At 39.3% G+C, this 15,192-nt stretch overlaps 1 protein-coding gene across 3 annotated transcripts in view; it reads left to right on the top strand.

The window, feature by feature from the left end:
• The first annotated feature begins 1,214 nt into the window (after positions 1 to 1,214).
• The window catches only part of cyld.S (CYLD lysine 63 deubiquitinase S homeolog), a 31,187-nt gene continuing 17,209 nt past the window's right edge, over positions 1,215 to 15,192 (top strand). For 2 of the 3 annotated variants that reach the window (XM_041561127.1, XM_041561125.1), the window contains exons 1-5: positions 1,215 to 1,371; positions 1,878 to 2,007; positions 6,248 to 6,875; positions 12,988 to 13,290; positions 14,585 to 14,690. In XM_041561127.1, coding sequence (XP_041417061.1) covers positions 6,369 to 6,875; positions 12,988 to 13,290; positions 14,585 to 14,690 — 916 coding nt within the window. In that variant the 5' untranslated portion in view covers positions 1,215 to 1,371; positions 1,878 to 2,007; positions 6,248 to 6,368. Of the gene's footprint in view, positions 1,372 to 1,578; positions 1,602 to 1,877; positions 2,008 to 6,247; positions 6,876 to 12,987; positions 13,291 to 14,584; positions 14,691 to 15,192 lie in introns of those variants that run through there. The other variant, XM_041561126.1, reaches the window with a different exon arrangement.

The raw sequence follows: 15,192 nt of genomic DNA, 5'->3' as shown, positions 1-15,192 counted from the left end.
GTACCCGCGGGTTACCCGCAAAAACCTGTGGTACCCTGTGGTTTGTTGGTAGAAGTTCCGGGAGCGGGTATAGACGCGGGTCTTCTCAATAGCGTTTTTTACTCCTTTTTTCTGATCACGCCTACTTCCAATGATGTCACTTCCAGTTTAGAATGACAGCACTTCCTGATTCTTGATGGTCAGCGGGTCAGGGTTGCGGATAAGGTACTTGCGGGTCGGGTAGCAGGTAAGAATACGGTTTGCGGGTCTGCAGGTATGGGTTCCAAAAAATGGACTCGCGCAGGACTCTACCATACTATGCACATTGTTGGACAGAATGCATTATGCATGTTATTATGGCTACTTCTTTATGAATTAGGCTCTTTGCATCCCAAGCTGTGTATTCTTCTGGCTTTCAAAATAGAATATGGAGAAAGGTATCTGAATTATAGATAGTCGGGCATGAGAATGAGTCATAAAGGCAATCTTGCGTGTATATTTATTTTTAATTTGTGCTGTGCCTATACTCTACACATCCCAATTTACCTTAGCAAGTTAACAGTATCTGTACAGGAGAAGAATTTAGCATAAATGAGATAATACAAGTCAAAAGTCACCTGACTGATTTCCAGGGCATACAGGAAATTTGAAAGAACATTTGCAATAAAATGACTATAATTCAATTATTTGTGTAATGTGCTCGTCCCAGTCCTTTGAAGCGTTAAAATAGAATTTATTTTGCTTTTATGGTTTCCTGAATTGGCGATAGCTCAACTAAAGCAGGGGACAACCGCGGACTGCCCTGAACTGGGCCGCCGAACAATGAATGCAGTGCGCCGAATTAGACGCCGGCGCACCCAAATTGGACGCCGACCGCCATCCTTAGGCGAAAAATTGGCTCTCTTTTGGTCCTGGGCCAAAAAAGGTTGAAGACCCCTGAACTAAAGGAAATACATTATTCTATTGCTTTTGCAGGTACGATTGTCAGTATCACGTTGCCAGGAATCTACAATATTACTATTGGCTACTGATACTCAGAGTCACAGGGGGGAAAAAACAAAGTGGCTCTCTGGCACAAGTAGTGCAAGTACTACTGAGTAGAGACTAAAATGAAAGAAAATATTTTTTTTAAATGTATTCTTCTCTAACAAAAGAAGTGCGACCGGATGAAAAAACCTTGCGAGCCGACTAACAGTCTTCTACTAGCGGCAGTCACTTCTAATTATAAAACGCTATGTAACGCCGCACGACTCAGTTCCTCATCACGTGGTGCATTCCCGTGCGTACGTCTGGTCGAGACGCCAAATCTCGCAAGATGAGACTTGTAGCGTCGGGATTTTCCGAAAGACAGGAGGACGCAGTGGCATCTTGTGTTTGACAGGTTTTCCGAAGGTATACGTAGCGATCCGGGACTGCGGGATGTGTTAGGAAAAGTAGCAATGTTGGCCACTATGCATTTACTTAGATTGGAGGGTGAACTTCCTTCCGCCCTAGTCTCCCATACAGTTGTATCGGGGCGAAACATGACATAACTAGTATTACAGACAGCTGTTTTGGGGGAAGAAGATGCAGGCACCGTAGTAGTTGCCCTCTGTTCTGAAGTCTACGGCTACGGGGGCCCGGTAATCCAACTGAGTTTAGCTCCCCCCATCTTAAGGTCCAAAGACCACGGGACCCAGGACGACTGTACCCCTTGCCCCCCCATATGGGTTCTTTATTGCTTCATTCTAGCAGCCTTAATAATTAAGCCACTGCCTCCAATATTGGTCTGTTGAATTATATACATAGAGTACCATCTCGGGGTGTGTAGGACACCACCTGTTCAAGCTCTGTGTTCTCAACTTTCATGTTCTTTCGCTCACTCTCTCTCTCTCTCTCTCTCTCTCTCTCTCTCCCAGGGTTGCATATGTGTTCCTGACCTTCAGACCATGAATGCATAACGAACACTTTAGGTGATAACGTATGTAAAGTTTGATTCCTTATTTACATGATGGGAAATCCTGTGAAGGAGAGAAAAGGATTTTTCAGGTGAGTACATAAATATAACCTTTCCTGTCATGTGTCTACTTTTATAAACGATTCCGGATTTGGATTCTGTTCAGCGTTGGCCGAATCTTTCGCTAAGGATTCGGGGGTTCAGCCGAATCCAAAATAGTGGATTTGGTGCATCCCTACTTCTTTGGTATGCAGATTCCCAGTACTGCTGTACATCCTGACAATTTGGCTTTTCTTCGCATGTTCTCTTTCTACTCCACTAATGGTTCGCCAAATGCAAGGTTGCATAACAACTATGCCAGTGATTCCTGGAGTTTTTGGAAAGCTAATTTTCTGTAACTTTGCAGGCTGTCCTATTGCATGTGTTATTTAAATGTATGGTATATGGTGCTGCACCAATACTTCGTTCCAAGACAATCATGCATATCTGCACTGTCTGTAGAGGTCTTCCCAGTAGTTTGCAGTGGAGTCTACCAAACATGATATCTTGTCTGGTGGAAGAAAAAAAGTTCATTCCCAGGGTTATGAATTGAGCAAAATACTCAATACTACTGTGTGGATATTATGCTTTCTGATTAAATAAATTAAACTCTGCAACACATTTTTGTAGACGTAACGTTAGATGGGGATCTGGGCATACTAGGTGAAAACTGAGGTTGGCCCCGGCTTGTAAAATTGGAGAGCTGGACTTCATGGGATCGAATGAGAAATATGATTTAATTGGCAGGGTCATACTTGTATCTAGTCACTTGGGGGCCTGTGTCTAGAACAGGAGCTTTAGGTGGTCAGCCCCAGGTGCTCAGGGTAGGGGTACCTCTTTGTCAGTAAGGGCACTCTACTGCACCGTCTGCCAAAGGTGGTGGAGGGCACTTCAGGTGCCTATGGTACAGACTGAAGATACAGTCCGGGTCAAAAATTGAAAAATTACTTTTTTTTTTTTTTTTTTAAAGGCACAGGGGAAAAAGAAAAGCAAGTTTTTGTAATGAGGTGGATTTTAATACATTATATATACAGTATGGTCTGGAGCAACAATACTGCCATGACAGTTAATGGTAACACGTTTTATAAAATCATAATTACAAAGTATAATTATTAACATCAAATTATAAATTGTAACCATAATTATATTTATGTTGTAAAACTATAAATCATTAATTATAATTATACGTTTATGCATTTGTAATTATAAACAACTTACTTGACTAAATGTAATGATTGGCAACAATCCAGAATGCAAATGTTTGTCATTTAAATTCTGTTATCATTTCTCATTTTATTCCCTTTAAGTGATACGGACATCCAAATATATATATTTTTTTAAAACGCTGTTTAAAAAATGCAGCCAATCGTAATTTTGGATGCTTTCCCCGCAGATGTGCCCTATCTTGCTTCAAGTATTGGTGATGTCATCAAGTAAGAGCGTTACAGCTGGTGCTGGCTACAGACCATGTGAGAGTGCTGGTCAATTATATAGTCTGTTTTCTTCTGGGCCCTTTTATAGTGCACTATTAACTAATTAATTTGGGGCATTACTGTATACATATCTGATTGTGGTATATTGATTGTTGCATATATACAATTCAGCTCATAGGTCAAATGACCAACAAAAAGGAATATCAATCTCGATCTAAGTCAATTACGAGGGTATCTGCAAGAGAGAAGCAGATAAGATACAAGATAATGTGGGTCAAAGAGGCTGAGTATAAATTAGGGCTGACTTATTGTAGTGTAGAATCAAAGGAATTCCATATGATCTCTTGGTCCATATCCAGACATGTTGGTATTTCTAAACTGGGCCAAGGCCCAGGTTTAGTCTCTTCTTAAGTGAATTGAAAGTTTCCATTAATTTGTATTCCCACACTTTTTTTTTTCCTTTCATTAACTGTTTTAGTTTGCACTTAAGACATAAAATTCTTAAATCCTTTATGGAGTGATGAGGGCTGTTGAAACAATTTCCTATTGGTGTGTCCAGTATTTCATTGGTTATAGTGGATTGGTACAGCAACTTTACTAGCTGTAACAATGTAACGGAGTTTCTCTGGCTGAGCCTGTCGAGGAGCGGGCGGGGCCAGTACAGAGAAAGCAATGTACAGCTTAGCAAGTTAAAAAAAAACTTCTGCATTTTCTCTTAGCAAAAGCTTTAATATTGGGCAAATTTTCATAACATTTAACATTTTAGGGCCTGTTGGGCCACAGTCCTAATCCAAAGAGTGGTGCTATATAGTGATTCTATTTACTACACTTAATGTGCCACTGATGTCAGTTTTTCAAGGGATATTTAATGATGTTGTCTACTTGTTATGTGACCCCGTATGAAGGGATATGGTAATGGCATTATGGTTTAAAAAAAATCTGCAGCCAGTCACCATTCCTGTCTATTTCAGATCATTCCAAGCTCTTTCAGTTTTTGGTGAACTTTGCATTGTGCCCCTTTACTTTATGTGAACTTGGAATCCCTTCCCAGTAAAAAACTCTGCCTATGGCAAAAACTGCTGGTGATAGGTTGGAAGCATTCGAACAGTTTCTTCACCTGCAGTACAAGAGCTGTACAGCAGTTACAAATTTGCCATATACCGTATATACTCGAGTATAAGCCGAGTTTTTCAGCATCCAAAATCTGCTGAAAAAGTCTACCTCGGCTTATACTCGAGTCAGTGGGGAGTAGCTGAGATTGCAGTCATTTTTAATCATTCCTATACCAACAGTTCGCTTTGGGAAAGACTGCAATATCACACAGCGCCCTCTGTTGGTTATATGAAAGAATAACAGTGACTGCAATATCACACAGCGCCATCTGTTGGTCATATGAAAGAATAACAGTGACTGCAATATCACACAGCCCCATCTGTTGGTTATATGAATGAATAACAGTGACTGCAATATCACGCAGCACCCTCTGTTGGTTATATGAAAGAATAACAGTGACTGCAATATCACACCGCGCCATCTGTTGGTTATATGAAAGAATAACAGTGACTGCCATATCACACAGCGCCCTCTGTTGGTTATATGAAAGAATAGTAGTGACAGCAATATCACACAGCGCCGTCTGTTGGTTATATGAAGGATTAACAGTGATGGCAATATCACAGTGCCCTCTGTTGGTTATACAAAAGATTAACAGTGATGGCAATATCACACAGCACCCTCTGCACATGGTAGTGGGACAGTGGGACAATGCACACAGTAATCCGTTTAGCAATTATCTGTCACCATCAACTTTGCATTGAAGTCCGGTTGATCGCTGGGGGGTTGCTTTTGCGGAATGTGCGCTGCTGGGAGACAGGGCTGTAGTTGTGTCTAGGCTCATACTCTAGTCAATACGTTTTCCCAGTTTTCGTAGGTAAAATTAGGTACCTCGGCTTATACTCGGGTCGGCTTATACTTGAGTATATATGGTACTTAAGTGAGCAAGTATGCACCATACACGTTGCAGGGCAAAGTCGTTTTATGTGGGCTGCTTTGCTGATTGTTTTGCTAACCTGACTGTACCTTCTTAACCTGTCAGAGTTTCTAATGCGAACGGACTACTGCTGCACAAATATAGCAGCCCCCTCATAGAGGAACAGGGTAGTAAGAAAGGTAATGTAAAAGCATCAGGCAAATAATTTTAGGACAAAATTATAAATAGCATTCAAAGACAATGTTATGATGGATAATAAAAATAAAAAGGTTATTTTCTGATCAGTGTCTCTTTAAAAAACATGACCTGTAGCCAACTTTTGAAGCTGGATATTTAATAGGAAAACATATTTTTTGTGTAAGTATCAGTTTAAGAAGTAAATGTAAACATGTTAATGACCATTCTGTGTGGCTTAATTTAGAGGTAACACAGAATTTTATATATATATATATGTATGTATAACATGTATAATATAAATTTAGGTCACAGATGACTGGTAATATTTTCTAGCTGTAAAGACAAAACTGGCATTTCTACAGACAATTTATAAGCCGATGCTAAGAAGTTATTTACTGCTTTTTAGACTGTAAGCTCTTTTGGGCAGGGCTCCCTTCAACTCTTGTATTGGTTGCTTTGTATGTAATTCTATTTTGAATATATAACCCATTAACATTGCAGAATATGTAAGTACTTTATAAATACATGTAAATAATAATATTTAAAACACCAGGTACAGTAACCCATGAAACCCATTACTGGTAGAATGTTACAATTTTAAAATACATACTTATTGGTTGCTGTGGGTTACTGTACCTGGGAAAACGTAGTGCCTTTTATTATATATCCAACCTGACTTTTTCTTTCTTTTAGGCTACTTGGTCGTTCTTCAGTTTTCGTGATGTATGCAGTAAATTCACAGCCCCAAATGTTTGTCGCAGTTGTTGGTTCCAAGGATCAGTGTCCCTGAGCTGTCACCACCTACGTTGACACCATGAGTGCAGCTCTCTGGGGGCAAGAGAAAAGCACTTCTTCTTACTGGGAGGAGCGTATTTTTTATCTGCTGCTCCAAGAAGCCAGTGTGCTTGACAAACAAACCCAAAAACCGATCAAAGTTCCCAGAGGTAGCATCGGCCAGTATGTTCAGGAACGATCAGCAGTGGCACATAGCAGGGGTATACCTTCTTCTAAAAGCAAGAAGTTGCAGATAGCATTGAAGATACTGGATCAATCTCATGCTCTCTTGATTATGGATGAGAAGGAGGTTTATGAAATTGGGGAAAAAATGACTGAGTTGCTTTTAGCCATTACAAACTGTGAGGAGAGGTACATCCTTTTCAAGAATAAAGCCAGACTTGCGAAAGCCATGCAGATAGAGCCTGGCTCTGCAGTGCGGGTGTTTTTGAGACCTGGAGAAGTCTTTCCTGGAGTTGTACGTTACAGGGGACCATTGTTACCTGATAGGTCCCCCAATGGGATATGGTTTGGAGTGGAGTTACTGGTAAGTTATGTGTATAACCATTATCTCTTTCACCTGGTACATTCTTTATTTGTTCACATTCTGAAAACGAACTATATTATTGCTTGGAGAAACATATCCTCGCTTACTAGTGTGTACCTGTTGCCTCTTTAAAATATATCCAGAATTTTATCTTGATTACTGTTTTAGACATTGTTCAGGTACGTGTATGTGATCTATTATCTGGAATGCTTTAGACCAAGGGTTTTATTGATAAGTGGTCTTTCCTTAATGTAATGCACTGTGCTTTAGGGCTACTAAAAATAAGAGCAAACTTATTTTGCCATCCACATGCATGTATAATATCTAGGTTATCTTCAAGAACAAGTACTGCCTTAATATTGCAGAAAACAAATTAAAAAGTTCTTACATTTTGAGAACCTGATTTGTTTAAAATGGACACCTTAGGAAATGAGTGTTTGTGCCCAATCAGACATTAACTGTGTTGTTAAAAAAAACAAACAAACAAAAAAAAACACAAACAGCAAAAATTAGAAGAAGTTGGCTAGTTATAATTTATCATACTCACTAGGTTTAAAAGGGTTGAATACAGTGGTACAAATTACAATTGCTCTTTTTTATTTAGTGGACATTTAGCCTAATTTTGAAACTGTATATTGGATCCCAAACTTCAAAACAAACCACTCTCACATTCAAATGTATTACAATTTTTTTACCATTTTAGAAAAAAAGATAATTCTCGGAACTTCCTTACTTTCACTTCTGTAAAGTCCAAGCCACCGACAGTAGCATTTAGTACCATTTGCTATTTGAGACGTTGTTCAGTGCATAGGCGGAGGGTGACTTTTTTATTTGGGGAGGCTAAAGTTGACCATACACAGACTAACTTACAAGGGGATTTGTAGAATAATTATCAACCCAATAACCACTCACAGTTCCCACTCACTTCAGTTAATAAATACTAGGGATGCACCGAATCCAGGATTCGGCCTTTTTCTGCAGGATTTGGATTCGGCCAAATTCTTCTGCTCGGCTGAACCGAATCCTAATTTGCATATGCAAATTAGGGACGGTGAGGAAAATCGTGTGACTTTTTGTCACAAAACGAAACGTTTTCCCCTTCCCACCTCTAATTTGCTTATGCAAATTAGGATTCAGATTCGGCTCCGTATTCAGGCGAATCTTTCCCAAAGGATCCAAAATAGTGGATTCGGTGCATCCCTAATATTAAATACCCTCTGATTTACTAGTACCTGTGCTGGAATAAATGTATTATGGGCAATCAGAAAATATTTTGTGGTGTTTTGTTGCCCAACATGCATATAAAGTGGCAGGCTGGCAGCACTCACTGAAGGGCATACAAATAATGTTTTTTTTTTTTTTTATCAAAATCCAAATTTTTTTTTTTTTTTTTTAAAAAAAAAAAAGAAAAAAGTCTGACTAAACTAGAATGCATGATTTACCCTTATTTATCAATAATAAACCATGAAAAAATCAGATCAACAAAAACCTTTTTTGGATTGTCGCATGAAAACAGCATGTGAAAAATCCATATTTTTTCGGATCTGAAGCCCGAAAAGTCTGCAGACAATATCTTCAGACTTTTTGCAGCCTCTGGGTATAATACATCTCGAAAAATTGGAAAAAGTTGGAAAAAGTGGGTAATGGCACCCCAAGTACATTACATACTTTGAGAGGCAGTGCTTACACGCCAAGTACATTTGTGCACTGGTATAGAAGCACAATAATTAAAGTTGAAAAAAGGCACATCTATCATTTTAACCTTTGCTGTAAAACAAATTTGCCCGAGTGCCTTCCCAACCAGCTGATCCAATCCAGTGAATAATCACAGTGGATAATTTCATAACAGGCATATTATATATAGTGAGTGGCAGTAGGCAGTGACACACATAATGGTACACCAGGCACATTATCTAATGGATGCAGAAACATTAGGGTTAGATGGATCCAGGGTAAATGAGCAGCCAATGTCATTTAAAATGCCCCCCTGAACACTGGGTAACATAAATGCTGTGCAAATTGTATTTATCATGCCACCAGAAAGCAATGAAGGATTCATCCAATGCTAATGCCATCTGTATGAAGTACCTCAGTAAAATCATAGGTTAATGCAGTGCAGTTTCTTGTAGAAGAGACTCAGTACATGTATAAGGTAATTTCATGTATAATCTCCACAGATCAGGATGAATGAATACTGCATTCAGCATTAACCCTTATCTTGCCCATATGTGTTAATCTGCTGTACATACCTATCACTCTACCCTTTTAGCAGCTATCTGGTATTTATATCTTTTAAAATGTATTTAAACCAATGTTTAATCCACATGGGGAGGGTTTGCTATGGCATGAGAAGGGTTAATGCTGGTATGGTAGGAAAAGTTAGAAAGCCGCAAACACATATAAACAAGATTATCAAAGCATTTGCCTCCTTAAGGTCTAAAACTGGCATTATTTATAGAACTAACAGTGGAGTGGGGTGGAGGGCTGATTACCTGTGTGTCAGCAGCAGAAATGTAATAAATCCTTACAGAAATTCCACATCTCTGTGACATCTCCTCTCCATGCTGCTGGTTTTGCCCTCAAAGTCTAAGTCCCGGTGCAGGAATTGGATTGGTTGGAGGGAGGCTCAAAGCTAACCTTCAAGCCAATCAAATTGCTCAGAAGTACGGTATTACCGGGATTTAAACTCTCAGGGCAAACCAATCAGCATGCAAGCTTGCCTAAATGAAGGAAGATGCCTGATTGCACTGCAGTGACACGGCCAGAAAATACAGGGGGCCCTGCAAACTCCTCCCATGCTTCTCACCACACAGTCAGCAAAGGTCAGGGTTCTATATGTTGTTTTCCTCTGTTTTTTTAAAAAAAAATTATTACTTTACTTTACACTTATAAAAGTGTCAGACAGGTTTGGGGAAGCTTAGCCTTCCAAGTCCGCCTATGGTTCAGTGCCTTTATTCCCTTAAATGTTGGCAAAAGCTATTCCATTGTATGTTGTGCTGTGTACAGTTTTTTTTTTTTTTCCCCAAGAACAAGGTTACTCCTAAAAGCTGGTTAAAAGCTCTAAGTAGAGAACATAATACATTTTACAGTTGCATATTGAGTAAGGTATTGCTGTCTAACTTGTACTACAATTAAATTTAAGATGACTTGCCCCTGCACACATAAGTAACAATTACCCCCCGCAGTATTCAGATATCTAGGCAGTGCAGTTTCCTCATTGTTCAACTGTGCCCCTGTCTCCATATTTATGTAAAGAACAGGCCTCTTGTTGGGCACCCAATTAAGCTGTGCTTGAATGCACTGTACCATGGCCACTTACTAAAAGCTTCTCTGCACTTTAATGTATGTAACCTTGTATTAACTACATAATTGGACTGGTGCTAAAATGACACATGCACTTAGTTACTAATAATGCATAATAAGCTAAGCATGTCAGAATTGGTAGAAAGATTCTCTTCTTAAATTATTATATATCTTTTAAGTTGTCACAGTGTCCTGTAAAGCCTAAGAAAATGAGAGCCTTAAAATGGCTTGGATGGACTCCAGAGCTACTCCATAGCTACTCTAGATATAACCTGCATGTTTTCATGTAAAGAAAATAGCTACTTCAAACAACTTTTATACATTGTGTTAGTTATTTGTGTAGTTTCATTAATTTAGTTATTTTTGGAAGTGTAGATATTTGATCTGTGTTTGGGACTTGGGTTTTCCGTAAGTTGAATCATTGTACCTTTAAAGGAGAAGGAAAGGCAAAACTTACTTATGGTCTCCTTGTTTAGCCCTTCTATAGCCATCCTCAATCGCTAGGTTTTTTTAAAAAAAAATCATGTATATTTTATTTATAAATGTAACTTGCTCGTTCTCATTGCTGAGTAGGAGACTCAGCCGCCATCTTAGTTAGTAAGTGGATTACTGCGCATGTGCCAAATTCCTGACCCCAGGCTCTCCTCCTCATTAACATGTCATTAAGCATGCAGAGCAGAGCAGGGAAGTCAGTTTTACAGTATTACACTGTGCAGCAAAATATATTGAGCTCCAAATAGTCTCTTGCATCCAGGGCCAGAACTAGGGGTAGGCAGAGTAGGCACGTGCCTAGGGCGCAAAGCTGAGGGGGCGCCAGGCACGTACCTGCTCTGTCGCCTACCCCATGTCTGGTCCTGTGTCTCCCTGACTGCCGCTGGTAATTTCCATTTAAATGCGATTCCGTGCGCTGGTGCGTAGTTTCGCGCATGCGCGCTGGTGCGTAGTTTCGCGCATGCGCGCTGGTGCGTAGTTTCGCGCATGCGCAATTTTGCACACACTAAGCCGACGCCGTGGCTGGCCAAGTTGCCTAGGGCGTCTGGCCGGGTTGGCTCGGCTCTGTTTGCCTCGCTCCTGATCATACACAGCTGCTCACTCCCGTTCTCTCCCCCCTCTGCTAGCCGGCAGCCTTGAGCATTGTCATGGAGACTAGAGGCATGTATTCCAATAGGCTTTCCTTCTCCTTTAAAGCTGGCCATAGATGTTGAGATTTTTAAAAGATCTGATCGTCATCGTGAGACCACGATTATCTCGGAACGATCGTACGATCGTACAAATTGTCCATCAACTAAAAAGACCAATTTGCCAGGAAAAGAAAGGGGAGCTGCCTGCTTGGCCCTGCAAACATAGATAGATTGCACTGGGACGACAAAGATTTTTTAACCTGGCCGATCAATTTCCTGACAGATGTCGGCCGAAAAATCGTATGATGTTCGATCGTTCGAATCCCACTAACCACACAATAATTTCGAAGGATTGGTCGGACTTCGCTAAAATCGGTCGTTCGGCAAGAGAAATCTTTGCGTCTATCGGGACCTTAAGTCTGCTAAAAATAATTTTGCATTAAAGTAAACAAAAGTATTGTTTTGCTACCAATAGAGATTCATGCAGCTTAGTTACTAGTACAAGATACAGGTACACATTTAGGATATATTATCCAGAATCCTTGGAACCTGAGATTTTCCAGAAAAGGGATCTTTGCATTATCGGGATCACCATACCTTAAGTCTTTCAAAAATCATTTAAACATTAAATATACACAATAGGTTTATTTTGCCACCAATATGGGTTTATGTAACTTAGCATAAAGAACAAGGTACTGTTATAATATTATAATGTTATAATGCCATTTTGGAGTCAGGAAGGAATTTTTTCCCCCTTCAAGGAAAATTGAAGAGGCTTCAGATGGGGGTTTTTGCATTCCTCTGGATCAACTGGCAGTTAGGCAGGTTGAAAAAAAACAAGTTGATGGACGTGTCTTTTTTCCAATTTAACTTATTATGTAACTATGTTATTAACAATTGTAATTAAAATGTAATTATTTGCTTATAATGGAGTTATGGGTAATAGACTTTTTGTAATTCTGAGCTTTCTGCATAACACATACCATACCTTTACATGTTTTAAATGACAGGGTTTAGTAAGCGAGTATGGTTTAAGAAGGTCTGTCAGAGTTGTGCCCTACAAGTTTTTTTGCATTTCTTATTTTAACGGAGGAGTTCACCTTTTGATTAAACTTTAGTACAGTATGATGTAGAGAGTGATATTCTGTCACAATTTTCAATTGTTTTTTATTTGTGGTTTTTGCGTTATATATCTTTTTATTTAGCGGCTCTCCAATTTGAAATTATGGCAATCTGGTTGCTAAGGTCCAAATTACCCTAGCAATCATGCATTGGTTTGAATGAGAGACTGGAATATGAATAGGAGAGGGCCTGAATAGAAAGATGAGTAATGCACAGTGGCAATAACAATAATAATAATTACATTTGCTTTTTAGACCCCCCCCATTTAAAAGCTGGAAAGAGTCCAAAGAAGGCAAATAATTCAAAAACTATAAAAAAGAAAAAATGAAGGCCAATTGAAAAGTTGCTAAGAATTAGTCATTCTTCAACAAACCAAAAGCTAAGTTAACAGTGAAGCACCCTTTAAAGGCCACTTCGCAGTGTCAGCTAAATTATTTATATACTGAAATATTGCTAGAAACTGGTAAACCTAACTTTGCTCAAACTTGGATAACACATATATATTTCTCATGTAAAATAAATGTTAAGCTTCAAGTTTAGAATTTTTTTTTAATCCATCCTTTTAGGAAGATGGACGGGGTCAAGGTTTTACAGATGGTTCCTACCAGGGGAAGCAAAATTTCAGATGTGATGAGGAATGCGGAGTGTTTGTAGCTGTAGACAAGTTGGAGCTATGTGAAGATGATGACGATGAAATAGAGAGTGATTATGCTTCTCCTGTGGACAATAGTCAATCAGAGATCCCTCCCCTAGAGATCAATTCCAGAGTATCTTTGAAGATTGGGGAGGGTATGGAGTTTGGAACTGTTATATTTTGTGATGTCCTACCTGGAAAAGAAAGTCTTGGATTCTTTGTTGGAGTGGATATGGTAAGACGTATACTCATTTTTTTGTGTATCCGAAAAATATGTACTGGCATTTTTCAGTGGAGGTTGTGTAATATTACAGACCACAAGTGTGTGTGTGTGTGTGTGTGTATATATATATATATATATATATATATATATATATATATATATATATATATATATATATATATATATATATATATATATATATTCATATTCAAAACAGATCTTGGTTACCTTACTAACCTTGCTGCAGATAAATTGCATTAACTCCCGGCTTTCTCTTTCAAAAAATGCGGGGATGTTCCCACAATAAGTCAGATCGTTGTAACTAATTGAGCTGCGGTCATTACAGTGTGCATTTTTGGGGAGATTTGTTAGCCACAGTAGTGTTTTTTTAAAGGGGACCGTAAGAAATAAATAAAAATTATTTTATCATGTTAGTTGTGCAAAATAAAATGTACTTACACTATGTTTATCATATACATTTCGTTTACTTTGGTCTTGGAATTACACAAACACAGCACACGCAGGCAGGAACCATTTTCTGGACACTGTTATTAAGACAAGTTGTGTATCACCCCAAAATCTTGTATATGCACCAGAAAGTAAGACCTAAAACCCATATACAGTAGTAATGTGCGCACTGACCCAATACCCGTGGGACCCGCGGGTGGATTTGGGATTTAACTCGCACTGCTCTGCTCCTGCACGCCCCGCCCCTTTTGTGCCGTCATCGGCAGGGTGGGGCAGCGCGTGTCTATAAATGGAACCCGGTATTGCGGGTGCGGGCGGCCCTTGCATTACTAATATACAGTGCCCTACACAATCATAGAGCATTAGGAGGGAATGTGAGAAGAGCAGTGATTTCTAGGAAGTGCTGAATAGCAAGTGGAAGCAATTGTCCCACCTCTATGGTATAGAGGCGGGGTATGTAATATCTGATTCACAGCTCGGATATTTAAACAGGTATGTTTAATGAAAAAAAATTGGGTTCCACATTTAATTTGCAAATTACTTTTATTATACAGCTTCTTATGTGTTGGAGACAAGTCCGCTTAATCGTATGGGAGAAATCTCCCCATGTGTCATTGTCCTTACGCAAACACATGATGTCAGTATATCATCTGAGGGGCTCATATGCATTAATGGGGAGGAAATAAGGCCAAAATGTCTGACCATATTGGTGGTATTGGAAACTTTTTTAAACCGCTATCTGTCAAGAAATTAACATGCAGCTACTGTCCTATTTAACAATTTGATGCCCTCTAATGTGTGTTTTGTGCTATATTTTTTATTTTTTTTTTATTTTTAGGACAACCCTATAGGAAACTGGGATGGAAGATATAATGGAATTCAACTCTGTAGCTTTGCAAGTGTTGAGAGCACCCTTCTTCTCCATATTAATGATATAATTCCAGGTGTGCATGCTCTGCATAAGTGATTAATATCCTTTTATTAACATTGTTTTTGAGTAGTATAAAGGGTCATTCACTTTCTGCAAGTGCATTTGCAGTCACACAATTTGTTGCAGTTGTTAAATTCATTAATGGTACTTGCATTCAAGGCTGCTCCTTGCACTTCCCAATATGTTTGCTCAGCTATAGCTGCTTTCGTCCTGCCTCAAATTTCACACCAGTGTGCCTATTGATGCATGGGAACCCTCTCTTACTGCCACCTCTGAAGGTGGTAGTAGCTCCAGGGTTCTCACAGCTGCCAGTGTCCGGGAACACAGTCTACAAAATTCCGATCACGTCATTTTGAGGCCAAGCAGTGACAGCAATGCCTTCTGGACTTTAAAGCAGAAATGCATCTAATTTGCATTGAAGCACAAGTGCAAAAATTTTAATGCATCATCCACAATTGCATCAGTCACATAGACCCCCATCAAGGCCACAACTGCACTGGAATTTTGTGGGGGAA

Source organism: Xenopus laevis, chromosome 4S, assembly GCF_017654675.1.
Source record: "Xenopus laevis strain J_2021 chromosome 4S, Xenopus_laevis_v10.1, whole genome shotgun sequence".
NCBI classification, from domain to species: Eukaryota; Metazoa; Chordata; class Amphibia; order Anura; family Pipidae; genus Xenopus; species Xenopus laevis.
The sequence above is the reverse complement of the archived record's forward strand: the minus strand, read 5'-3'. Positions and strand labels throughout refer to the sequence as shown.